The sequence below is a fragment of the Vanellus vanellus genome (genome assembly GCF_965231255.1).
Source record: "Vanellus vanellus genome assembly, chromosome: 2".
In the NCBI taxonomy this organism is placed as follows: domain Eukaryota; kingdom Metazoa; phylum Chordata; class Aves; order Charadriiformes; family Charadriidae; genus Vanellus; species Vanellus vanellus.
In genome coordinates this window covers 18,270,559-18,297,422 of record NC_138906.1, presented here as the reverse complement: position 1 = coordinate 18,297,422, position 26,864 = coordinate 18,270,559, and the positions used below count along the sequence as shown (strand labels likewise).

Sequence of the window (26,864 nt, the reverse complement as noted above, 5' to 3'; positions counted from 1 at the left end):
CATTGTAGGAACCATGCTCAGAATCCAAATTCTTCGGATCCATATATAATAATTGTTTGGAGTTGTTCTTTTTGGGGATGGAAGGGAAGAAGATGGTAATAGGACTTTAAAAAATTAATTTATTTTACACGTAGTGCTTCATGTATCTAAACTTCAAGGAGAAAAGGTTATGTTTAAAGCGTTCAATTAAGCATCTGTTGAGACCATAATTAATTATCTTATTTGATGATTTCTTGAAATAGAGACTGTAGACTTAACAAATAATATCTGGAGGAAACATGCAGCCCTCCTTGGCTTGCGTACCTGTGTCACTTCCAGATCCAGCTGATAATGCTGGCATGATTTAGTCTGCAGAGTATCACGCAGGAACGTCAGACTAGCGCTCTGCAGCCAGAAGGCAGAAGTTAATTTCAGTTTAACTGCTTGCAGCCAAGTTGTCTATGAAGATTTATGCAATCTCCCAGTTTCTCCTAGAAAGAACAGAAAGAGAATTTTACAAATAAGAACATCGTTAAACTGTACATTACTGCAGGTAACCAAATTCAATCATTATCACAAAAGAAACTTTTGATTTAAGACTCTCAAAACAAAGTGCTTTGCATTTATTTATGACTGGTAAGATTTTTTTTTCCCCAGGTGAAACAAGTTTTGTTTTCTTCAGTCTAGCCTTTAATCCCATTCTGCTGTAAAAATAATTTAACACATTTCTCTCATGTAAATTATACTCTTTAACTTAAATGTGTCAGGTATTTTCAAAATAAAGTCTAGGGTTATTTTATTAAAACAATGAATAATTTAAGTCACTCAAATTTTGCTACTACTTATCTGAGAAAAAAAAAATATTGCTTACTAGCATGGCAATTTATTCAGTGTTTCTACTTACCCTCCTTTCAATTGTTTTCAGTTCATTTAAGATCTGACATGCAATTTTGATTTGTAATCTGGAAATACAACCTAAATTTTAACTGAAGTTGTAAAAAGCAGGAGTGGGGCAAGCACTTCTCTAAGGTAAATAGCAGTTTGATTCGTGGAGTTGATGGAGCCATTATCATACAGACCACACAAGGAATTTTTCTGTAATTCATTACTACAAAGTCAGGATTTTTTAAAGACATTTTTTAGTTATTGCACAGGCCTATTGATACTAAATTTTGAGTCTTTCTTTTAACCAGTTATTGAGGAAAATTCAGAGCAAATATAACAAAAGTAAAAACCAATTTCAAATATAAGTGAACGTATTTAAATTCAAGTATGTGAAAATATGAAACTGGAACACAAACTTGTAAAAAATTCAGAATTAAGACTGAAAATGTTTACCAATACCAGGGCAGGGGTCTGATGTGTTTGCAGGGAGAAAGAAGGGAGAGGGAGAAGCAGAAGCTAACAGAAAACAGGTTTTCTCCAGTTTTCAGTGAACAAAAAGGATCCTTGAAGAAAGCAAGCAGCATAGTTCTGCTTTAGTATAAGAAAATAAACAAACAGAAGAGCATTTTGCTGCTGCTGGTTTGGTTTTTTGTTGGGTTTTGGGTTTTTTTTAAACACATTCATATTAAACAGAATGACTTTTGAAGTCATCTTGGCTCTGAAAGTGCATATTTTGGACACATTTGACCTTGGCAACAGTCTTGTGGAAGAGTAATATACAGGTGCTGTAAACACTGTACGCTGTTCAAAATTTTATTTTTCACCAAAAATAAAAAAAAATCCCCACATTGCTAAAAGTATTGCAACATATTAAGGGTCAAGATTTTGTTTAGTAAGTTTTAAATCAATTATTAGATATAAGCTAGTTGTTAACTCGTCCCTATGCATAAGCCTATAGTTCAAATAGTCTGGCAATTTTTTGGAGTTATTTTTTTTTCTCCCTTAAGTGTTTACCCAAAGAAAGATTTTGTATATCAGCTTTCAAACTCCAGTGAGTATGGGTTTTTTTAAGGTGGCTAATACAGCAGAAGCTACAGCCCTGGATGACTTCTTCCATGATGAAACGGATCGAACAAAACTTAAAGATTTATTTATTAAGATTGTTTTATTAGGGCTTTGGGTTTGTTTTTTTTAGTTATAAAGGTTTGCAAAGAAAAAAAGTGAGTTTTCACCAAAAAAGCATCAGCTTCCAAAAAAAAAAATTTGACGTTCATCAAATCTGCACTGTCTATTAATTTAAAATTTAAAACAGAGATAAGGAAGTTAAACATGTTAGAGTGAAAGCTCGTATTATGATGACAAAGTTGTAAAACATCTATATGCAAAGCTAGCCAGGGCACAGTTTAAAAAAAAAAAAAAAAAAAAAAGACATCGTAGCCAAGGACACGTTGTACCAATTAAGAAGGAACGTATTCACTTTGCATTAATTCTGCTTGTTTTCTTTTTAACACATACAAGCACCATAAAGGAGAAGTCATGTTCTCAGCTCACTTACAGTCCCTAGCGTGAGCACACAACTACAGCCGTATGAAGGATGGAGGCACTTTTAGTTTTAATAAGTGTAAAAAACCGGTTAAACCAAAATGATTTACTATTAATGGAACATCTTTGATTTGTATGCAGCTTAAAGTACTTTTGTCTATTAAAAAAAAACAACCCAAACATGCAAGGCGTTCTCATTAAAGGTGCATTATTATTAATTAGAAATTCAGGTTCCTTAAAAAGTTGACTGCAAAATGTGGAATGCCTTGTTGATCTACATACATGTCATGTATTTAAACTCGATCAGTTTCTTTATTTTTCTTTATTTCACGGTAAATCATTCAATATTAAAAAAATTCAAGCTCGTTATTATTTAAGAAACTTATATACGGCATAAAGTTATTCCCCCAAGATCCTAAATATATATTAATGAAAAATAAATGACCTGATGAAATCCTTACCAGTAAAATGCTTAATATTTTGCTGGAATGGAACAGGGATTTTTTTTTTTTTTCTAACTTGCAAATTAAGCTACATTTTTGCAGTGATGATGTTATTTTCTTTGGCTCACTTTATTTAAAATGCTTTGGAAGTTTTTGCCGGAGCTCAGCCATAGGCATTGCTGACTGCTGTATGGAATCGATTTGCTGCAACACAGAAATACCAGCTGTTACAGTATGTCCTGAGAGGGATTACCGAATATTCTTAAATTGAAGTTCAATCCATCTTTCCATAAAAAATAGAAGCCAACGCCAGGAACGTAACAGCAGTATCAAGTGCACCTGAGGCATTTACAATACCCAGCAGGACTGTTACAACCAGCCTCTAAAAAGGGCTTATTTTTGAAATTTCATTATTCCAGTTGTACCTTGCTTCTATATATCACACTGTATCGGGTTCTGCTGGCACCCGCCGTGTGGAAACACCGAGGGCCGCGCAGGCCTCTCACACGCCGCGCACTTTCCACCGGGCCCGGGCCCGGGCCCGCGCCCGCTCCGCCGCCGCCGCGCCGCGCCTGACACCTAGCGGCGGCGGGCTCCCCGCGCCTCACCGGGGCTCGGCCCTCCGCCCCGCTCCGCGCCTCGCGGGCCCCGGCTCTGCGCGCCCCCCTCCCTGCGCCTCACGGGGCCCGGCCCAGTCCCGCCGCGCCTCACGGCGTCCGGCCCTCCGCCCCACTCCGCACCTCACGGGGCCCGGCCCGCGCCGGCTCTGGAAAGGAGCACTTCGAAAGGTATCAATGCGCTTCAACTACTTCTGGTTTTGATCGTGTAAATATAAAATTTGGGCTTTCCGGTTGAACAACAGATATTAAAAAAAACACCACCAAACACAAACTGTATGTCTGTAAGAGAAACGGCAATGTCTCCCCACCCTCCGATGGCTCCCGCACACCGTACAAGCGTAGCCACCAAGTCAGACGCAGTTCCAGTTTGCTTTGCCGCCAAGCTCATTAAGGTGACAGAACCTACTGAGGTGCCAACCCCCCCCCCCCCCCCCAGGTTATAAATTGCCAGGAACAGGGCAAAAGCCTCCTCCAGGGAACAACTTCCAAAACTGCAAAATCCTAGAATTACAGCTCCCCAAGGGAACCATTTTTCTGCGTATCCCACAAGTAAGAGAGGCCCCGTACCAAGGGATGAGGGGATAAATCTTATTCCCGATCACCCGAGTTGTCAACACAGGAGGACCACTAACGATGGACAGAGGCAGTCAGAAACAACAGCAGAGTTGGAGGCAGTCAAAGAGTGCCAAGATGAACAGTCTTCCACATAATTTTAGCTTTAGTAGCTTCTTGCTAGCATCCTCTATTGCTTTTGCATGGAAGCGACTCCATTAGCCACGCATACTTAGTCAAGTTCATTTTTCTACAAAAGATGAGGTAGGAAAATGGATTCAAATTGGTCTCTATGGCAAGCATCATGCATTTGGAGACAGCACACATCAAGACTTGGTTCTACCTTTGACTCTCTGTCCAAACCTCAATAAACTGCATAATATTTATTTCTGAAAGGTTATTTTACAAGTTACTTAATATTTTTTGGCACTTTAATGAATATAAATTTGTTTTCTTCACATATAAAAAGCAGGCTGAAGACTTTTGACTGATTTAAAACAGGTGAAAACATAAGTAGCATAAACCTAGCAATGTTACAAATGGGGGGGAGATGGGACAGACAGCTTGTTTGATACAAGAAACACTCAACCTGTTTTTCTAAGGGATGCTACAGTTACAAGGACTGTAACCTCAATTTCCAGAACTAAGCCAGCATGCCTGCAAATGGTATTTGAACTACCAGATAGAGATTTCATGTGGAGACAGGAAATTTGACAGCCATTCACTCTTGTATTCATCACATGGCCTCAAGTAATTGAATGACTAGGAACATGTACACAAGTCTCCAAAACCTAATCAGCACAGGAAATTGCCAAAGGAGGTTTTCTAGACTGGAAGAAGTAAATGTTTCAGTAGACAAAATCTGAATTGAAAATGGTGGCCTACTCTCTTGGAAGTTGTAATATAATGAGATCTATTGAATCCTTAATCTCTTCTGAGGAAATTTCCACCTCCTCAATCACAGGGTCTCCGACAGGCTACTGGAACCTGCTGGCGGCTCCTGACGGGCTTCCAAAACTGGTCAGCCACCCTTATAGGTGGTACATGCACATTGTCAGCAGGAACCCTCAAAAAAAATCTTGAGCTGGAATTACTGCATAAAGGACACGGCACACAAATGTAATGGGACTTCAAAGGCACTGCAAAAGCAAGAAGCTGCCACTGACTCACTCAGTTGTGGGTATAATGGAAACAGAAAGAGTGGCAAAAAACCCTGTAGGTATAGAGTCCAATAAAAAAAAAAAAAAAAAAAAAAAAAAAACACAAACCAGAATAACAATGGCAACTACCAAATGTTATTAACTAATACACCAACATAGAGAACATGGACTGTCCCAAATTGAAAAGGACAACAGCTGCCTTCACTAACTTTTTCTTGGTTTTGCCATCACATCAGTCTTCAGCCATCAGAAGAGCTTAAGGCTTCTGCATAGTATTTTTCTGTATAACTTTATAGCAGTGTTCTCCATTTTGTTTAGCTTACCTAACTTTTTAGCTTACCCCACAGGGATGTTAGAAACAACCTCACTTTGTTAAAAGGCTTTGAGAATAAGAGGTGAGAACTTAGGCACTCTTAAGCATCCATTAAGAACGTAAAACTGCTTGACTTTTAATTCATACATTTGTGAGGACATCTTTAACAAATACTTAGTTTGGAAAAAACATGCCTCTGAACTCATAATATCTATACAGTATGCCTTGTACTTCTGTGGCTCAAATTTAACTGTGAAGCCCCAATGAATCAGAAAAGAGATATCTCTCTGGTTTCCACTTACTGGAAAATTTTTACAGATGGAGAAAAAAAATTGATCTGAATGATAAAATCTAAAATTACTGTTAAAAAAGAAGAGTACCAAAGTAGTTATGTGCTGAAAAAGATTAAGACATTAGAAATGAATCCCCATTAGCCTGTGATGGTTACCTCCAAGAGTGCCCAGGTCTCGCTATAATGAACAGTTTGATCACCACCACAACAAAGCAAGACTGATTTCCAGTGACCTTACTGACTTTGTTGTCTAGGCTACATGGTTGGGCCTTTATAATTTTATTCTCTTCCTCTTAAAGGATGAGCTCTTCCCTCACCGAGTCATTAACAGATGACACACAACTCTGATCACTACCTGACCACCCATTTCCGAAACCAGGCCAGAAATTAATACATTGAGACACTCCAATAGCAAAACTGAAAGTGATGTCCCAAATGTCATCCAGATTGTTCTTCCTCTTTGCCCAAACAGGGACCACAACATAAAACCTGTTTATCTAAATATCATCTTTATCTGAACCCTCTCTAAATACAACCGTGAAGTACATTCTTTCAATAATGAGTCAATCCAACGTAGAATAAAAATAGAAATATAGACTACATTAAAATATAAAATATATTATGAATATTAATGTAGATATTAATTGTAATCTATTGTACATTAAAAGTTCTAGACAGGTCCTTACTGCCTTAAAAGAAATGAAATACATTCAATAGATAAAATTAGATTAAATGAGATAAAATTGCAACAATAGCAAGACTCTTTGCAACCTGCACCTTCCCCATCTTTAACACAACCCCGACATGAGCTCTGTTCAGACCCAAATTTTAAATGTCAGTGTTGGAATGAGTACATTCCTTTAAATGCATGAAAACATTCCTTAAAATACATACACTAAAGCAACCAGTTTAATTTAAAACGGCATCACTGTAGTCAATGTCAGATACCCTTAGACAGATCCAATTTTCTGCAAATAAAATGTACCAACTGACAGAATAATATTAGTTTAATAAACTAGTTTAATAAAGCTATTCATTAAAATGTGACCTAAACTATGTTTCAGATCAAAGTTTGCTCTTTTGGTTTAAGTTACTGGTTTGGGTATGCTTTTAACACTTTTCCCCTAGCTGCAAACCATTCCTTTTCTTGGAAAATACCTGTCAGCAGGTACCACAGCCTCTCCATTAGTTACCTGCACAAACAGTTTTGTTCTGGCATGGCTTCTTGACAGTCTGTTTGAAAAGTGTAACGAACTAAAGTAAATGATAAACCTTAATGGCCCCCCAAAATACTGAAAAAATTGACAAGTTTAATAAATTTCATTAAATGAGAATCATAGCATCATTTAGTTTGGAAAAGAGCCTTAAGATCACTAAGTCCAACAGTTAAAGTTCAGCAAAACCTGCTGCAATGAGTTGTCCGACAACCTCAGTGCCCCCTAACAGACAATTATACAAGTTGTGCACCAAATGTCTCTGCAACTCCTATTTTAGAAATATAGTCCTTATTTTTATAGTATTATAATTCAGTCTGATCCCACATCTACAAAAGCTGATGGAAAAATCTCCAACTGACAGAAATCAAAACAGGATTAAGGCCATGCTTAACAGGATAGTAAATATTTCATTGATTTATTTAGCTAGTTTAGCTAAGTGTTTGCGTCAAAAGCATACTTGACTTCATAGTCCCGTGGCTCAATAAACACGCATGCACCAATTTTGAGGTCTGCTAAACAGCCATGACCAAAAATCATCCTCAGAAATAAATATTCAAATACAAATTTCTAAGTGTCAGAAACATCCCTACAATATTAGAATGTTATTTTTCAAACTCAAAATTTTATACACCTCTAGAGCCAAAGAAGGCATAGATGTTTTACAGAGCTTCCATATTTTATTACAGAAGACAGAAGTTTTGACCATCCCTTCTATTTCAGATTAACTAATTTTCTGAACACTTCTCCTTTGTTCAGCATAACTTTCCATAATCCACTTCTGTCAAAATGTGATGTCATATTTTTTTGATGGAGAAGATGGGTAAAAGGAAAATATGAATGAACGAATAATTAAACAACATATATGCTTTTTTTCTGAGAGCAAAAGCAGAATAAACTCCACTTTCTTAATATATGATTTTATAAAAAAAAACCTCACCACGGTAATCTTCATTTTAATCAGTTTCAGGTCGCCTTCTTTAATGTGAAGTTTTAAAAATTAATATAAGCGATCTAAAAAGTATATGCCTTTAGCTCAATTTTGGAAAAAGTTCTGTGGCAATTAAATGGTAATTTATTCGTTGCATCTTGAGTGCAAGTAACAAAAAACTTCCTCACATGTACATGTACACAGTAAAAACAAAGTACTGCACATGGACAGAGAGCTAGTCAGAGGAAGAATGCGTGCTTGATTTCCAGAAGTTTATGAGCTTTGCAAGCCAAATTGCTCTGTGATGCTCTCAGTTTGTAGAAGAAAACAAAGGTGAAGCTGTGAATAGCCAGGCAATCACACCTTCCCAGAGCCTCTGCACTGCTGGTACATCGAGCACACCAGACACTCCTTGCAGTCTTCTGTTCTTCCCTCTAAGCTCCCTGGGGCCATTCTTCATTCCTGAATTGTCCTATTCCATCTAACTCCCAAATGCCACTTGAAAGCTCTCCTCCTGCCTCACACCCTCCCCCCCTCCTCTTCCTCCTAGACGAGCTCTGGGACCACCATCGCATTGAGCCCACTGTGTGATATTTCACCCAGGACACGCTTCCTTACAGTTCTATTTTCATTATCTTTATTTTCTCCATGTCCCTCTTTCTAGAAGTGAAGATGCCCCTTCTCAGACCTTGCTGTCCCAATTCCACTTTGCAGTTTCTTGCTTCACACCTGTATGCATCCTACCCTTTCCCTAGGTGACACTGCTATGTACTCACCATTCTCATCATGAATTCGTGATCCTCCACTAACACAACTCACTTTTACCCCTCTCTTTACAAACACCCCTACCTCCTGACACTTTGCTTTTACTTCCCTTACAGTTTTTGCTTTCTCCTGTTTCCATTTCCACTCCCCTCCCACCACTGCCGCAGCCCTAATGGCCCTCTGTTTTTCACACCATTGCTTTCCAAACCTAGATTCACTTCACAAATGTATTCTTGACCAGCAAGCCCTTGCTTTACTACTCTCCAAGTATCTCCTTTAGGGCTCTTCCCTTTCTTCTAGAACATGGATTAGTCTAGTTCACACAGGCAAAAAACCTTAAGTTTATGACATGTGCAAGCAGTTGCAGATAGGAACAGATCAGATGGGGAGATTTTTCTGCCTGCAGGTCTGTGCTGTCTCCAGGCTGGAACCACCCTCAGAGCAGGACTCTCCCATGTCCTGTTACGTATAATCAACACTCAGTAACATCTGGAATACTCCCTAAAACTTTTGGAACCAATCATATACATAGTTTCCAAAGTGATACATTACAATTGAAAGAGATATAGTTCATCTTTACTGCAACACTAAGATTGATTTACTCTGAGTACAGTCACTGCACATTTTCATTATGTACAATTGTAATTAGCAGAAGATAGATCAATTAGAATTAATTGTAAGTCCTGTCTTGCCAACCTGTATAGCCTAAGTTACATTCCCACTGCAATCAGAGTGCCAGCCTCTGAGATTCAAGTTACATTTTTGAGTTTAAAAGCCCCTTAATTCAAATCTGAGATACTGCTGGATGAAGAAGAGTCAGATTCAAGGCAAGGGGTAAACTGTATGTCAAGCTCACACTGCAGTGAAGACAAGCTCTCAGATTTCACTTCATTTGGCCAAAAAAAATTGAATATTCAGTCTTTATGAAGAAAACATTTTAAAATTATAAAGGGTCAATAAACACAAATGGTACCAGGACTTAACTTGGCAGTGTTACCTACTTGAAGAATTTTTTCTGTTTTTCTTGTTCAACTCACAGCTTAATACATTACTTTATGTCTCAATGTATACCAGGAAAACACAGGATATGCAAAGAGTCCAAGTTAATGTTGCTGTTGGAAACTTAATGTTTGCATTTCCTGGATTTTGTAATTTTAACTAGGTGAACAATACTGCATTGATTCTGTTTTGGCATTTACTGCAAATACCAAAGTATTTTTTCTTATTTTGTCTGAAACTGTATAAATCAGAGCTAAGCAGTTTGATAGTGAACCTTTGACATTTTCTGTTACTCATAGTGGCCTCTCCAACTTACATATCTTACAGTTTACTAGGTAATGACAAAGGTGATGCTACACAAATTAGTATACCTGCTCCAGCAAGTGTAGCTAAATAAAAGCGTAGAAACATTTAAAAAAATTGATACTTTGAAAAATAAAATATTGTGAACACAGAAGTTTTGATGAAGCAATGGAAAACTATTCTACAGTAAAAACATTTCTTTGAGATGGTATCATTGAAGATTCCCTGATAGCCCTGGAGAAGTTAAAACAGGAATGTTCCTGTACATGTCATATACTCCCTTATGCTATGAGAGGGTGTAACCAGAGGTAGTTCAATCTTCCCTCCCAATTCAAAAGCTAAAATACCTAGGAAGTCCAAAAAATAGAGGGATGGCAGGTAACTGAATTCAGCTAAGTGCAGCTACTTGAGGAACCACATATATTGTACAAAAATTATAGTCACTGCAAAGTAACTGGTCTCTTCAAGTATGTATTGATGTGTGTTCCTTGCATTAGTATCCTTGAGATAAGGAACTGAACAGTGGCTAGGGCTCATCTGGCATGCTTGGCTTCTATTTTGACAGATGATTTAAAGGCATAACACTGATCGGGAGCAGTTGAATACTTATTTTTTAATCATCCTGCATTCTCAGAATTAAGAAATTCACTACTTTGGTTTTGTTCGGGTTTTTTTAGACAGCTAAGATAGGAGATCTGTCCCTAGTGCCACCTTTTCCAGTCAGGTTCCTGCTCTTGGGAATGATGTCAAATGAAAGACTCAGGTGCCCTACCAAATTTAAATATCTACAGAACTATAACATTTCTCTGAGGACTTGCAACATTGAAGAGGCTACGAAAGAGGAATGACTGAATAAACACAAACAGCAAGCAAGCCTCCTCTCTCCTACTGCTCCTCAGATGAACAGGAGGGGAGGGTATACAAGGGGTCACAGTATATCTATCAACTTTAAAGCCCTTTCAACATTCTTAAAAGACCCCACTTCTCCTCCTTTCTAAACGTACGATAATTTATAGGGCTTTGTACCAAGTGACCATCAAGGACTCACATTACTGTTAACAGTTGTGAAAAGCTCAGGTGGGACTGAGACGAAGAGATCATATTGGAATTGCAGCTTACACCTACATTAACTATTGCTGTCGTGACCATACCAGCAATACCGCACTGATAGAGAGGAAATCTACTGTCTATGATGGTACAAAGCAAGGCTATAGAAACACAGATATTGCACTTGTAGCAGAATCCAAATGGGCATCTGAGGGCCAAACCAAATTTTACCATGACTGCCAAGATACCAGAAACACATTTCTGCATATAAGTATTCAAAATAAGATTTTTTTTTTTAATGTGATGAATTGAGAACGTTCCCATAAACTTTCAACTTAAGGTGCTCTAAGCCAGAAGAGGGAGCTCCTGCACTTTTCAAATAAGTCAACATGGATTTCATCTTGACGTTGGTAACAAGAAGGCAGCTCTCATCTCATGCCACACATTGGTCTGCATCTGGTTGCTTAAAGAGCAAATATACAGGAGGAATCTAATATGAAACTTTAAGATAAATAATGCTCTAATTATACATGACTGATATAGACTAAAAAAAAAGTCACTTAAAATTAGCTTTATTTCCCATCCTCATAAAAGTGGTCATTTTCACATTACATAAACATAAAGCTGAAATAATTGTCTGCAAACTGTTTATTAAATAAAATTACATTGTCTATAAACAATGACACAATAGGTATGGAGACCCACTGAATTTCCTAACAGTGAAGAGGTGTTCTTATCTTTGTTTAAGCTGAGTAAGTTGAACACATATCTCATCTAGAATTACAAGAAATGAGGAACTGGATTTTGATAATTTTAAGAAAGTTAGGAAACTGGGGATGTGCCAATTAAAACAAATATTTGCAATTTATTGCTGCAGAATATTGCTGCAGTTGTATTTTGTCAATCGATCTTTTTACGAAGGTGGTGTTTTTTAAAACATCTCAATCCAGAATAGTTATTAAAGCACTTATTTTTCTGCTTTTCTAATGAAAATTAATTACAAGTATGTCACAGAATTTGTGGTCTGGTTCCTTGCCATAAAGGCAATATTTACCCAAAATCAGAGTAGACCACAAAAAAGTCAAAGGGGACAAGTTTTCATAGCATGCTTCATCAGAACACATTCCTTATACCAGATCATCACTGTGATACCAGTTACATTTTCTAGGTTGAGAGAACATTCACAGAATAAAATGGACTGGATATTTAAAATATCTTGCTACAGTGAATTTCTAAGTCACTTCTCTTCAAAGTACACATACATAGTGAATTGCCTGGTTTGCAACTGAACTAACACACTTTAATCCTGGAGATAACTTGTGTTTCTCCTTCAGTGAAAATGTCCAAGACTGAGCCAGTCCTTACTTTTATTTGTAACAGCCTAGTAGAGAATGTCCAATGTTCCCATTGAAAGAAGTTTATCTGTGAAGACTTTTCACTAGAGAGCACGTGCCTGTTTGAAGAGGAAAGATGTCTAAGATGTACAATGCAATTTGTGGTGAATATAGGAGATCACACATTTCCATCTTCCAGTGGTTTGAGTTCCAGATAAGCACTCCAGTTTCCCACTTCACATCCCTTTCTGCTGTTTTGATCAAGACTCTCATCCTTCCAGGTTCCCAGGTGAGCGCTTTGCACCTTGATAGATGGTTTCATTTTCCCATGGTAAAAGTGACAACATTTTGGGTTTCTTCCCACAGCAAATGAAGCACATTGCTTCCGCTCCTTACTGATGACTCTATTAGCATTTTCCACACAACTCTCTGCTTAATCAGAAATATAAAACTTAGCATCATCATATTCCAGCAGTCAATTAGCCATCTGGTGTATGTAACTTCTAATTTGATGATCTTAATATTCTTGAACTAATCCTCTGTGCTTAAAAACAGAATTGATATACAGCAGAATTCTACTCATCAATGACAAAGTCAGTCTAACTGCAATAGTCTGTTCTACAAAATCTGGAAATTTGGCCTCATGATAGAGAAAAATGAGGCTCAGAATTTTCCCATTGCATCTGCTGTGACCTTCAACTAGGGTGGTAAAGGAGGAGAGGAAGAAAAGCCATAAAGATAAAAAGCAGGGCAAAAGCAGTAATATTTGCTGCCAAATTTCACATCACTGTCAGCTTTTACAGTATAGCAATATAATTAAGTAGTCTAAATTTCATACAGTTTCATAACTACTCTCACTCATCGGTAGGCTTCAGATTTGTGGAAAATATTAGAGTATAACTCTATTTTTCAAGGTATATTATTTGCCAAAATATCACTGTCACAGCTCATTTCAGGCACGGCAGTATGATTAAAGTATACTGAGAGGGTTTTGACATGTTACTTAATTTTCACAAATACTGTAATTGTTACCCATAACATTATAAACTAGTTTAAACAAACATTAGGACCTAGAAGTTAATTCCCTAAAAGTTATTAAGTGGATACCAGAAGATATTTCATCATTGTGTAGCCCACCAGTTTGAAACAAAACAAAATACCACCTTTCAACTGAAAGTAATATAGCCATCATCAGCAAGGGAGCAGCAAGGAAATGGAAGTACAAAAGCACATAAGCACTCTGGAAGAGTTTTTCAGTGCACTCTAAGTTCTTGCATCCAACCGCCCCCCCCCCAAAAAATCAACTGAAAAATCAACTGAATACAGAGAATACAATGACAACACACGTCCAGTGATCTTTGCTGTTAGGGAAATGGACGAATGAGTTGGATTAGTGCTGGTCAGATAAAAGGTTTATGTAGGATTTTTACTAGCTAATGTTTTGACCAAAACTTTACAGATTCAAATTAATTTTTCAAAAGGAAATTTCTCTTCATCTGAATGTCAAGCACAGGTTAGAAAATATTATTTTCTTTTTAAATAATTCAGTTTTAAATACATTGTTACTCAAGACACTCTTGAAGCCCAAGGCTGTGCTTCTCTGAGATCAGCTTCTCTGGTCATCGAAGTCTGCTACAATGCCATTGCCTCTCCCTTGTCCCTAGCTGGGAAAATAAGGCAGCAGAGAGAGGAAAAAAGAAAACTCTTTTCACACTGTTTTCTCATGTGAAAACAAGTAGGAATAAGAGAGGCTCATAATTTCTCAGCTAGTAGACACAATCCCAGTTTACCACAGTATATATAACTTTCTTAATTGCCACATCACACTTCTTCAAGCAGAGAGTGTACACAAAACCAGATAAATGATAATAACCAGATTTAAAAAAAAAAAATCAAAACCCCAAGGGTTAATCACACAAAATGTAGAGGTAATTACATGTAAATAATCAAATGCGCATTTTGAAGATCAGCAGAGTATGCTTCTGTGTTGAATATATAGCACACATGTTGACACAAAAGAGGATGAACAAGAGTTGTTAATCTCCCTCCTCTTCTGGCCATGTGCAAAACCCCTTCAGTCCCTCATGAACTACAAACTTACCAAAAAAAAAAAAAAAAAAAAAATCAGTACTAGGAGTTCTAGCTTAGAAAGCAATGTGAAAAACACAATATTGATAGGTGATTTTCAAAAAACCTCTTTTGTACCGATATGCTCGAATAATATAGAGTAACAACACTGGGTGTGACCCAGCCTCTAACCTCCCCACGGTCACAGACAACAGTAACAACAGGGTTTGCAGAGTATCTAACTCACCAAATGCCCTGTGATAATACTATCACTTTCAGTACAAAAGCCGTAAAATCTACAGTATGTCAAAGATCAAAGTTATTAGTAATGTCACGGGTGCTTGTGCAATAGTTACCAATGTGAAAATGCACAAGTGTTTGAAAAATAGACAGCAGCTGCATGAGGGGAAACTTAAAAAAAGAAAAGGAAAAAACACCCATGTAAAAATAACAAAGCCTCTAGTTGTAAATTTAACTCTGAATAAAGGAATAAAACACACCAACTAGGCACTCAATAACTTTTTCATATGCATTAAAAGCACCAAAACATGCTGTGCAGCACTGGGTGGAGGAGATGGGTTGAGTCTGAGCTAGCCACCGATCTCCTCCCTTTGCTTTTTAAGACCCAAGGAGTTTGACAAGCTGCCAGCATCAGCTGCTCAACTTGATTCCTGAAGCCAAATGCCAGCAGTAACCAGCTCAGCCACCTTCTCTTGTACCTGAGAATGTCGTACCAGAAAGCAGCCACCCTGCAATGGGAACCAGGCACTTCTTGAAAGTGGCTACACAGGGCTCTCAAGGCCAGAGACAATTCTTCACCATTTTCACTGAATCAAGATAAGCAAGATCCGTGATAAGCAGCTACGCACGTTTAATTGGTTTTCTCTTATCTTTCAACCCCAAATAAACCCACCCTGGCCTGTAGGTTTAAAGCAATCTAGAAAATGAAGCCTTTATGTGTACAAGGGGGAAGAGAAGAGTATGAAGCTAATGGGGGAGAAAAAAAAAATCCCACCCCTTACTGAACACTAAAGAAAGCCCTGAAAACACAGTGCAGACAAGTCTGATCAGTGACTTTGCTATCAAATTTACTTCCAAACTTTGCTAAAGACACCTGCAATATCCAGTAGTCTCACCATAAAATCTAGCTTGGAAGTGGAAGGTTGCTCCTCCCATAAAAATCTAGCAAGTACATCTTGAAACAACCTATGTTGTCTGTTAGCGTTGGAGTTACCCCACATCCAAGCCCATATTTTACACTCTTAAGAAATCATTCTTCCTCCTCTCCTATTCCCCAAAATATGTCCTATCTCACTCCTTGTACAAGACAAACCATGCTTACTAAGTATTCACTTTGTCCTTACTGTCTGACATATTTGCCTTATTTGTTGCAAACCCTCCAAACACTGCTCTGAAGACAGGATGGTCTTTTCCTTCTGCATTTCCACAGCATTTGCTCAATATACCACAAGACATCGAAACATTATAACAGTAATTCTCACTTAAAAAAAAGAATCTTAAAATAAATGCATTTCAAAAGCCACCTGTTATTACAAGCACCTAGTCATGGCCCAAATTGACAAAAAGTAAGAATCCATAAAAATATTCATACAATATAATTGTCTAAATTTCAAAGTCTAACAATAGAGTAAGTTAAAATAGACTCCAACAGACAAAGTTTTCTAGAGTGTCACACTGGATTACTAACTGCCTTTTTACATATGCAGAGAATATTTCCTTGATTTTAAATTACTCAACCAGTTCAATTCAATGACTAGCCTAAAATCCAAGTGACCAAGTAGGAACTTCAACATAGGAATGCTTGTTTTCATTTTCCTGTATACAAATGAAAAAGTAAGCATGACAGTAAGATCTGCTTATTCTACTTTCTCGAAAGATAGTAAACCAGATGTATTCTTTTAAATTATCACAGAGATTAGTATTTCACTTTTTTAATGAAACTATTTACATATATACTAGATAAAGTGTTCCTATAGGAATGCATACCTGAATTTTAATTGATATATATTTATGACATTCTTTATACTTTCAATTCAGCAATTACTTACTGGCTACTTGCATGAAATTAAGAGCAAAAATGTTATTAAAAATTTAACAGTTTGCCATTATTCTTAGCAGTAAAAGTACAAAAAATAAGAAAATTAATGTTAAGCTATCCAACTGCTTAAATAAAACTGCATATAAGTACATTATATAGTCCTGTTAGCAAAAAAGTGTCGTTAACAAACGGGAATTACTGCTTTCAGAAAAAGCCAAGATTTTTCATGGCATTTTCGGAGAGTTGGACTAGATGATCTCTAGAGGTCCCTTCCAACTCTGATAATTCTGTGATTCTGTGATTGTGATTCTGTGAAATATAATTAGGATTTACTTGAAAACAAATTTCCAGATTCTTACATAAATTGTTGTCAAATCTGGTTATTACAAAACAGTTTGATTTAAATACGTTCCCTGCATTATACTGTTTTACAGTTTTCATGCATTGTCAAAATATTCATGCAAGAGAGCGTCACTGTACTTAACCCCCAAGTTCAAAGAGAAGGCAGAGATGGGCTTCGGTCAGGAGTACTGATTAATCTGCACTGCCCTTCTTGAGATGCTCTAATATTTAAGAGCATTTTCATGAAGACCTATATGTGCAACAGCACAGTTACGACTAACTTACACCCCTGCTGAACAGACAGAGGACTTTTGCAAGCCAACTTCCAAAGACTCACACTAGGAACTCAAACTCAGGTATGTCTATTTAGCAGCGTCTCTTGAAAAGTTTTAAATTACCTAGGAACGCTAATTAAAGTGTGATTAAATTCACAAGAACAACTCAGTTGCAGAGGCAGGAACACAATTCACTGTTCCAGTTATCCACTGCCTTAACGATACCTGACCTTCCCTTTCCCGCAAGCGTTTGCAATAGCTATAAGCCTTACAACTTCAACAACAACTGAGATTGAGGCATCTGTTCAAAGAGCATATTGTGTCATGTAGGACCATCAAAACATTTATACAAAAAGAACTAAATTAAGCTATAAGCGCAAATCTTAAAATTGCCCAATTTTAGCACACCTGGCAACACTTTTAGTGACATTCTTTCAAATTTGTTTGTGAAGAAATACAGATTCCCACAGTCTTCATACAAAAAACACATACTTTATCATGACAAATCATCAACACCTACACGGTTCATTAGCTGAACGAACTGAAGCTTTCTGAAACATTGCACAAATGTTTGCCACATTTTGCCGGGAGCTTATGCTGACCGGCAGCAGTCATTTGCCACCACCTATGGAGACCAGCAGTAAGAGAGCACCACACTTGGACTGCAGGAAAACCCGCATTACCAGCTCTGCTGTATATCCTTAAAGACCTTCTAAGCCTATTGATATTTGGCAGGCCATGGATGCAAAACCAGCTTAGCAGAAAGAGTGAAATACAGCGTAATCTGAAATATAAAGAGACAAAATTTCCCTGGCCCACTGCTAAACAATACACAGATATTCCAAAACTTTAGTGTCAATCCCTCAGTCTCCACAGCTCTCCTTGCACTAGAAAACAAAATCTGCCTGAAGAACAAAATGCAATTTTTTTTCCTGTATTTCCAGAAGAGAATACACAAATCAGCCTAACATCAGAGGGAGGGGAAGCCCTATATCCAGGTTTGTTTATAGGCCATAAACATGCTGTCTTATTTGTCAGCACAAAATGTTCTCCCCGCATTCAAGAAACTGCATGTCTTCTTTAAAAGACCAGATCATAAAAAAAAAACAAGTCATGGACAATCAGCAAAAAGAAAGTCACATGTAAAGTTATGAAAGGACCAAAAAAAAAAAAAAAAACCAAGGTGAAACTTGCTCTCTTATTAATCTGCAGTAAGGCGTTGTGTGGCTGCCAACTTAGTTAATCCAAATACACAAACAAGTTAATGATGACCTAAGGGAGCAACACTGGATTTACACACTGAAGGAAACACCATGTAGGAAAACATTAAGAAATTGCATGTATTTCACAGCTCTATGCTATTATTTCCAAAGCTCTTTAATTCACCAGATGGAACCGTGTAACGAACACAGAGAAGTGGAGCCTCCCAGAGAAATCCTATTGCGGTCCCCATTCCCATCACAGGATGGGAATTCACAATAGAAACTTCAAAGTAGTAAAACTAAGAAGTACTGGTTATAAGTGCTTTTGGAATACCCTACCGTGCACCTTCTAAGGACCAAAATGGTTTATTTTGTTCAGCAAGTTCACATGATCTAAATAAGAGATACTTTACTTTTATTTTTTAAATTATCACAGTGTAATGGAGAGACAAAATCATGACCTGCTCTGGGTTTCTATTCAACCTAGGATTTCCATATTTTAATACTAGACAGCAGAAACCTGAATTCTCTAAAAAGGAAGGAAAGACACTTGTTCACTCCTGGCTTTAAAGATGCATATGAAAACATTTTGATTCCCAGTCAATTGCTGACGTTGAATAAAAAAAAAGTTTGTCAGCCTCTCTGAGAAGAGTGAAATTATCCACCTTCTGAAAATGCTTTCAAACTTAACAGTGGGGAAAAAAAAAAAAAAAAAAAAAAAGAGGCATTATTTCTAGCTTCATAAGTAAAGAGATCAGTTTACAACCTAAAGACGGGATCAGACTTCTTATGTAAACATGGGACAGAGAAGTCTACAAATCCACCGACAAACAATTCTTAAAATACTTGTATCATGTGTTGCATTTTTCCAAAGCACTCTGTTTAAAATAATTCTCGAAAATCATGGTAAAAAAAGGCCAAATATCTTGCCACTTTGCCTCAGAAAAAAAAAAAAAAATAGTATTGTTCAGTTATCAGAAAATACCCAACACAATCACTGTATGCCTTTTTGCTGCTACCTTAAACCACACTCATATGCTCCACTGCATTTTTATTTAATTTGAAGACACAGTAGAATGGAAGCAGAACTGAATGCAGTACTGATGGTCGATTTATTATGAATGAAGTGTCTCCCCACTAAGGCAACCCTTCTGCAGAATCTGGAAATTTAGAATCCAGCTGCAAAAGATTCCTACACTGCACTGAGGCCAGGTTACTCAATAAGAACAACTGGATTTTCTGTCAGCACGATGTTTTTATTGTAGGACATTCTCAAGTACCCTCAAAAACAAATATACATTTTACATACTGAACAATCACCTTTATAAAATAGTTCCAAATAATTATTAAAAAGGAGTCTACCCTTTCTTCTTCCTTCTCGCTGCTATGCCAGGCATTAAAATACTCCTTGGCTCCATTTGTCTTTAACATATAGTCATAATCCATTATTTTGGGGGCTATAATCTTGCCAGTACCCCAGAAGCAGCTGTCCCAATCTTCTGTATTTCATGTAATTCAGGTAATGACATAACAAGCTTTGCTTTAACAGTTGACGGAAGCACCACAAAGTGTTCTGCTGAGTTCTTAAAAAGGCACACCTCACCCAATGATCCCACCAGACTTCTCCACACTTCCTAAATGTTTTCATCTACATAGTTGTACTTGGTTGTGTAGGGAGACTCAGCTGTCACTCAGGCCAAGTTCATTTGTCACAAATCAGTGGCCTGTAGGAACGAAAATTTCTTATAACAATACTTAAAATATTATTTTAGTGAGCGTAAGACACCCACACTGTCTAGGCAGCACTCATTAGTCACCATCAAGTCTGAACTGCAACTAATGAAACAACAATTACTAGTCTTTCCTTAGAACTCACCTATCCTGATTCCCAGTACAGGATGTCTATGGTAGGAAGGCTGAGCAAAACCTTGTCACCAGTTGCCACTCTCTATAGCCACTTCTTTGGTCCCACCAGGACAAACTGGAACTCGGGGATGACAGACTTGTCCATTCCATGTCAACTGTGGAAATGCTTGATCTCAATCATTCTTATAATACTTTGATGTGATACCTTATGGAAAAGGAGGTTAAGAGAAGTAAAACAACTGGGAAAGTACCTGACTTCAAGCTGAGTATAAAATCACACTTATTTAGAACTTATTTTCAGTCACTTAATTTAGGCTTCCATCAATCCAGAATGTATCTGCATTGCCACCGCTATTCTGTCTGTTTTGCTGCTTTCTGACCCACCTGTGAATAACACGCAAACAGCCTGAAAGTTAGCTTTGATATGAAAGCAAGCCATGGATGAGCTGGAAGTATTTGATGACCCAAGCCCACTAACCCACATTCTTCCACTGCTAGCAAAGGCCTGACAGCACCTTCCTGCTCTTCAGCCAACTTCACATAGGAGATAAAAACCATAACTAAGAAAAACCCCAAACCCTTCAATTCTTAGCCAGAGTAAAGGTCCCTGCAGTACAGAATCCTATCTTCAGGAGAGCCGGGAGAGCATATCTAATACGCATTGAAGATGTGTGCCATCAAAACCCACATAATGGGCAACCAGGGGATCAGGCCTAGTCAGCATGGATTTATGGAAGGCAGGTCCTGCCAGATGAACCTGATCTCCTTCTATGACAAGATTACCAGAATATTGGACGAGGGAAAGGCTGTTGATATTGTATACCTGAACTTTCAAAAAGCATTCATGTATGTCCCCCATACAATTCTTGTGGAAAAATTGGCTTCACACGGCCTGGATGAGCATACGATCCGCTGGATCAAGCACTGGCTAACCAGAAGGTCCCAAAGAGTGGTGCTCAATGGATTTAAATCCAGCTGGCAGACGGTCACAAGTGGTGTGCCTCAGGCCTCAGTGTTGGGACCATTTCTGCTCAATGTCTTTATTGATGATCTTGATAAGGACATAGGGTGTATCATCAGCAAGTTCGCAGATGACACCAAGTTAAGCAGGAGTGTGGATTCCCAGGAGGATAGGGAAGCTCTACAGAGAGACTTAGATAGATTGGATCACTGGGCCAACATCAATGGTGTGAGTTTCAACAAGGGCAAGTGCCAGGTTCTGCACTTGGGCCACAATAACCCCATGCAGCACTACAGGCTTGGGGAAGTGTGGCTGGAAAGCTGCCTGGCAGAAAGAGACCTGGGGGTTCTAATTGACAAGCGGCTGAATATGAGCCAGCAGTGTGCCCAGGCGGCCAAGAAAGCCAACGGCATCCTGGCTTGTATTAGAAATAGCGGGGCCAGCAGAAGTAGGGAGGTGATTGTGCCCCTGTACTCAGCACTGGTGAGGCCACACCTCGAGTATTGTGTCCAGTTTTGGGCACCTCAATACAAGAGAGGTATCGAGGTGCTGGAGCGAGTGCAGAGGAGGGCAACGAAGCTGGTGAAGGGCCTAGCAAACAAATCGTGTGAAGAGAGGTTGAAGGAGCTGGGACTGTTTAGTTTGAGGAGGAGGAGGCTGAGGGGAGACCTCATCACTCTACAACTATTTGAAAGGACACTGTAGAGAGGTTGGTGCTGGTCTCTTCTCACAGGTAATTAATGACAGAACAAGAGGGAATGGCTTCAAGCTCCAACAGGGTAGATTTAGACTGAACATTAGGAAAGAATTTTTCACAGAAAGAGCGGTCAGGCATTGGAATAGACTGCCCAGGGAGGTGGTTGAGTCACCATCCCTGGATGTGTTTAAGAGACATTTAGATGGGGTGTTGGGGGATATGGTGTAGGGGAGAACTTCGTAGAGTAGGGTAGATGGTTGGACTCGATGATCCCAAGGGTCTCTTCCAACCTAGACAATTCTATGATTCTATAACACAAATAAAAACTATTTCCTCCCCCAGTGACCAGCAGCACAGCATCTGTTTGAGACAGAATGACTCTGGACTATAACCAAAAAAACTATATTTTTTTGTTTGTTTTGACTCTTCACAATATCTTGTGAAAATAAGCACTTTTTTGCATTGTGTTTGTTTGTGTTCGCATTGTGTTTGGTACCCCAAATTCTCAGAAACAGTGAATAAATAATGGCCTATTAATTTCCTCCCACTCTTGATAATTATCTTTCATGTCTTCCTTCAAGTGCCTCTTTTCCAAACAAAAATTAGTTTATTTACCTTTTTTTTTTTTCTTTTAATGGGGAAGCTATTTCAAATTTCTGATGCTCCCTATTACCTCTCTTTTCACTACAGTGGCTAAATATCCCAGGAGATTTGGAATTACATCAGTCCCAGAAAAAAAGCAAATGTTCAAGCATTCACAAAATTTTGAGGGGAAATAATTTTGCCCAGGATTTTAGAAACAGGCTGTGGATTTTTCCATTTCTTTTCTGTCTGTACAGAAGCTCAGGAACTTCCCAGCATTTCAGCAAGTGTGTAGGAAGTCAGGGCCCAACCCCTGCCCATACACAATAACTGGGTCACAAAATTCAACACCCATCACATCATATGACTTGTACTGGTTGATGGAACAGGGACACATGCTCTGCTTCTGATTACAAGATATACCTCTCTTGACTGTGTTGATTAGGGAAAAAGAAAAAACCCACAGCCTCACCACCCCACTGCAGAGTTACCCTCCTGGTCTCTCATTTCTTTAAGCCAAGTTATTTCTTGTCACCCAAACCTCAAAAATGGGCCTTTTCTTCACAGTGTAATTAAAAAATATGCTTTCATAGTAGTATATGTTAAAAGAAAGAAAGCAATGTTTTTAAAGCCTAATACATATGCATATACAGAACATTCTTCTGTGCTTATCCCAGATAAAAGTGAAACAAAACCATTTACAGCAGGACGAGAGATGGCATAACAGTGCCAAGTGCAGTAACTCCAAACTGCATATGAAAGTAATCACAATCAGAAAAACTGTAATGTGAATAACATCATACAGGTTGTCACAATCAGTCATCAGCTATGAAATAAACATAAAATAAAATAATATTTTGATATTATGTTTAAGCATAGATGTATAAGTCTGTTTTCCCTGGCCCATCTGTTGAATATGGCAAAGAAAACACGACATCCCCACCTGCAGCTTGTGAACACTCTAGAATGCAACAACCAAGATCATTTGTTACAAAAAGCTATTTTTCCAGAGTACTTTTTATTCATGGCATAACAAGGAAATTGTTATTTTAAAACAAATTAAGTTTTGACACAGCTGGTATCTAACTAACTTAAAACCCTATCATTTGATACTTTCTATAAAATGTTTCTGCAAGAGATGTTTCCCTTTTAGGAAAGATGTTAATAAGTTCACACATTAAACCACAAACTCTCCATCACATAATAAAGTCCTTCAAATTCAACACCTCCTTAAGCTAGTCATTACAAGTTACACACTACAATTACTTCTTAATTGATCTAGAAATAAAATACAATATTGATGAAAGTGCTCAGAAACACTTTTAAGACAGCAAATATCTGATGGAAAACAGAGAAAAACAAGAGAGAAAGGATTCAGAATGCTCATTAAAACGAAAAATGCCTTCTGGGATTACTCAATAGGAAGCTGAATACAACTATTCACTGGAATTAGCAAATTAAGTTTGCCTTCTTTTCTCTGAATTCTATTAATATACAGACATCATGATGCAAAAGAAGTCTGCACATGCACTTGTATCCATTTTTGTTTTGTTTCGAACTGGAACATCTTGTCTTTGCAAATATATTTACAGAGGCACAGAAGTAGGACTACTGCCTTTCTCTCAACGCTTCTTCTTTCATCTGTCCTACACACTTACCTATGTTAAATTTGTGACCAATTCCCATATAAATTAGTAGAAGTTTATACACACTAAAAGAAGAACCAGCTAATTGTTTATATGACTGCTCAAAAACAAATGAGAAAATTCCTGGGTTTGGTTCTTGTTTTGTTTCTTGGACCTTAAGTTTCTAGTATGATCATAACGTTACAGATTTTCTCCATACCTGATCAACTTGACTATTTGAAAAGAGCAATTTAATTTAAATTTGGAAGTTGTATTGCTAAAGTAATTATGTCTCACGTAGGAAAACATTCAGATTCGTAATCCCTTAGCATCTGTAACTAACACTGCAGCCTGTGACTTCAGATCCTTTGACTATCAAAGCTTTGGGTTGGACACATTGTAAAAACATTGTGCATTTGGTCAACCGTTTCAAGGCAGCTCCTTCAAACTTTTACTTGTGATTAAGATCTAATTCCAAGCTAACAAACTACATGCTGTCCATCTTTGGAAAGCTAGAAGAGTTTTAACTGGAACTACAAAATTAACTTACGTATCCTAAAAGTTACAGTGCGACGTTACTTGCAATCCAAAATACCTGTGTGCTCTGAGCGCTCAGAAAGCAACCATACAGCCATGCGACATGACTTTGGAACTGCCATACAAACCAGATGCTTTGGAAAGATGCAGAGATCTTCCCTCAGCACTCCATTGCAGAAGAGAAGACCACCATTAAGTTGGGAGTCAAGCTTCTCTTCTGGTTTAAGAGCAGTAGCTGCCTTGCCTTCATCAAGGTCTTTTTACGTGTGGAAAGAGAAAAAAGAAAAAAAAGATGGACTATCAGAAGAAATGCATTAATTTCGCTTGTATCTCAGGAACATACCCCTCAGGGCAGCATGACAGAAAGCTTCAGGACATTGATATGAAGATATAAAGACAGTCATTAAGAGCTAATTGGAGGTGGATCCCTATATATCAATGTATTGCTGACAAATTAATGACAGGCAGGATAGGAGTAGACAATGAAAGGACTTTAAAGCGAGGTCTGGTACCCTGTATGTAACTCAATAAGAAAGAGGAATCCTGCAGAAAAAAAAAAAAAAAAAGAAGAATGACATGGTACAAGCAACAGCCTTGTAAAGTCTTTGCAGCAGAACTGTGTTGCAGAGAGAAGCATGACTATTGCAAGACAAGAGACAAATGCTGCAGTAATTGACAAGAGATGCGATCCAAAATATTTTCAATGTTTAAATCCATAAGAAAGAATGTAACTTATAGCTATTATTACAGGAATTGAAATGACTAAGACTTAAATATATCTTTGACATGGTGCTGAATTTGGAAAATATTTTCCTGTTTATGAGCTCAAGAGAGAGACAGAATAATGGCATCATTCAAAGAAAATCAATAAAGGACATAAAAGGAATTTCAGAAATGGTCATGAAATTATGGTATGAATTGTATTATTCAAGAAAGAAGTAATGTGCTTTTAAAAATTACAAGTTAAAATTTTCCATTGATTTTTTTGAAAACTAACAGTAATAAAGTAGTAATACTAATAAAACACTTTCCAATGCAATTTAATAACACAAATTTTTTTAAAGTTGACAATATATATTTAGACATTGCAAGCAACAAAAAATTTACTTTGCGTTTCTGTAATTGATACAATCACAGTTTTAGCTAGTGACTATATGTGAGAAGAATTAATCTTAAGCAAGATGCAATGTAGAAAAACCAGTCTTGAAGAAACTATTTTACAATCTGCATCCAAAATGCACATAAAAAGGTGAAACTAGTATTGATTCAGGAAAACAAGGCACAATAATTCAGCCTTTCCAAATTAAGCTTATTTTTGTGCACAAATTATAATAATACTGATCAATAATTTTAATTATTATTAATACTTTTTTAGCTTTTCATTGAACTCAACAACATAGTTAATAAAAAAAAAGGTTTTTTACTTCCCTCTGATTAAACTAGAATTCATCACCCTCTTATTTTTTCTGTACCCCAACAGATCAACTCATACAATACTTTCATCTATTGTCTCTAATGAGCGAGCAACTGAAAAAATGGGAAGAAGCAGCCCATCCATCAAAATAATTTTAAAATAGTATCTGTCTAGAATGATCCATTTCAATTTTCAAAAAAAAAAAAAAATCCGCGTGCTGTGTTACTTTCAAGTAATGATTTATTGGGAAGGATGCCTCTGTAGCTTCTAAGTTAGGACTGATACTTGAACAAGACACAACCAGACACAAGTAAATCAAACTGAAGTAAGCCTAGTTTTTGATGAAGGCAAGAAGGGTATTTCTATAATCACATAAAATTTGAGGTTTCTTCTACTCCATTGATTCCAATGAAGGCAATGCATATTTGCAAGACCTTCTAAAACAACGTTCTTCAACTAAAATCACTAGTTTTCTACTTTTTCTCTGATAGTTTCAAGTGATTTTCATTAGGGTTATTAAGAGATAAAGGTACTGAACTGTCATATTAGGGAACACAACTGCTCTCCCCCATTATCTCAGTTCTCCCCAGACAACTTCCTCCACAATTAATCTATTGGAGAACCTGTCACGTTAATCACATTTCTCGCTGCAAGGTAGACACTGCACAACTTCTTTACGATCCCTTTGGATCTCTTGGTCCTTGACAACGAGCTACTTCTCCTTTCCCATCCAAGGAGCTGCACACCATATATTTTGAGCAGCTAAACAGAGGATTCCTTTCCCCAGGCATCTCCTTCCCACATCCTAATACGGGTACTATCATCTCCTTTGCCCCACACTTTCTTCCCATTAGAAAT

General features: G+C 37.6%; 1 protein-coding gene across 1 annotated transcript in view; it reads right to left on the bottom strand.

The window, feature by feature from the left end:
• MPP7 (MAGUK p55 scaffold protein 7) overlaps positions 1–26,864 on the bottom strand; it is a 154,816-nt gene that overhangs the window by 109,857 nt on the left and 18,095 nt on the right. Inside the window, exon 4 of the mRNA XM_082498985.1 lies at positions 304–470. Coding sequence (XP_082355111.1) covers positions 304–340 — 37 coding nt within the window. The 5' untranslated portion in view covers positions 341–470. The remainder of the gene's footprint in view (positions 1–303; positions 471–26,864) is intronic.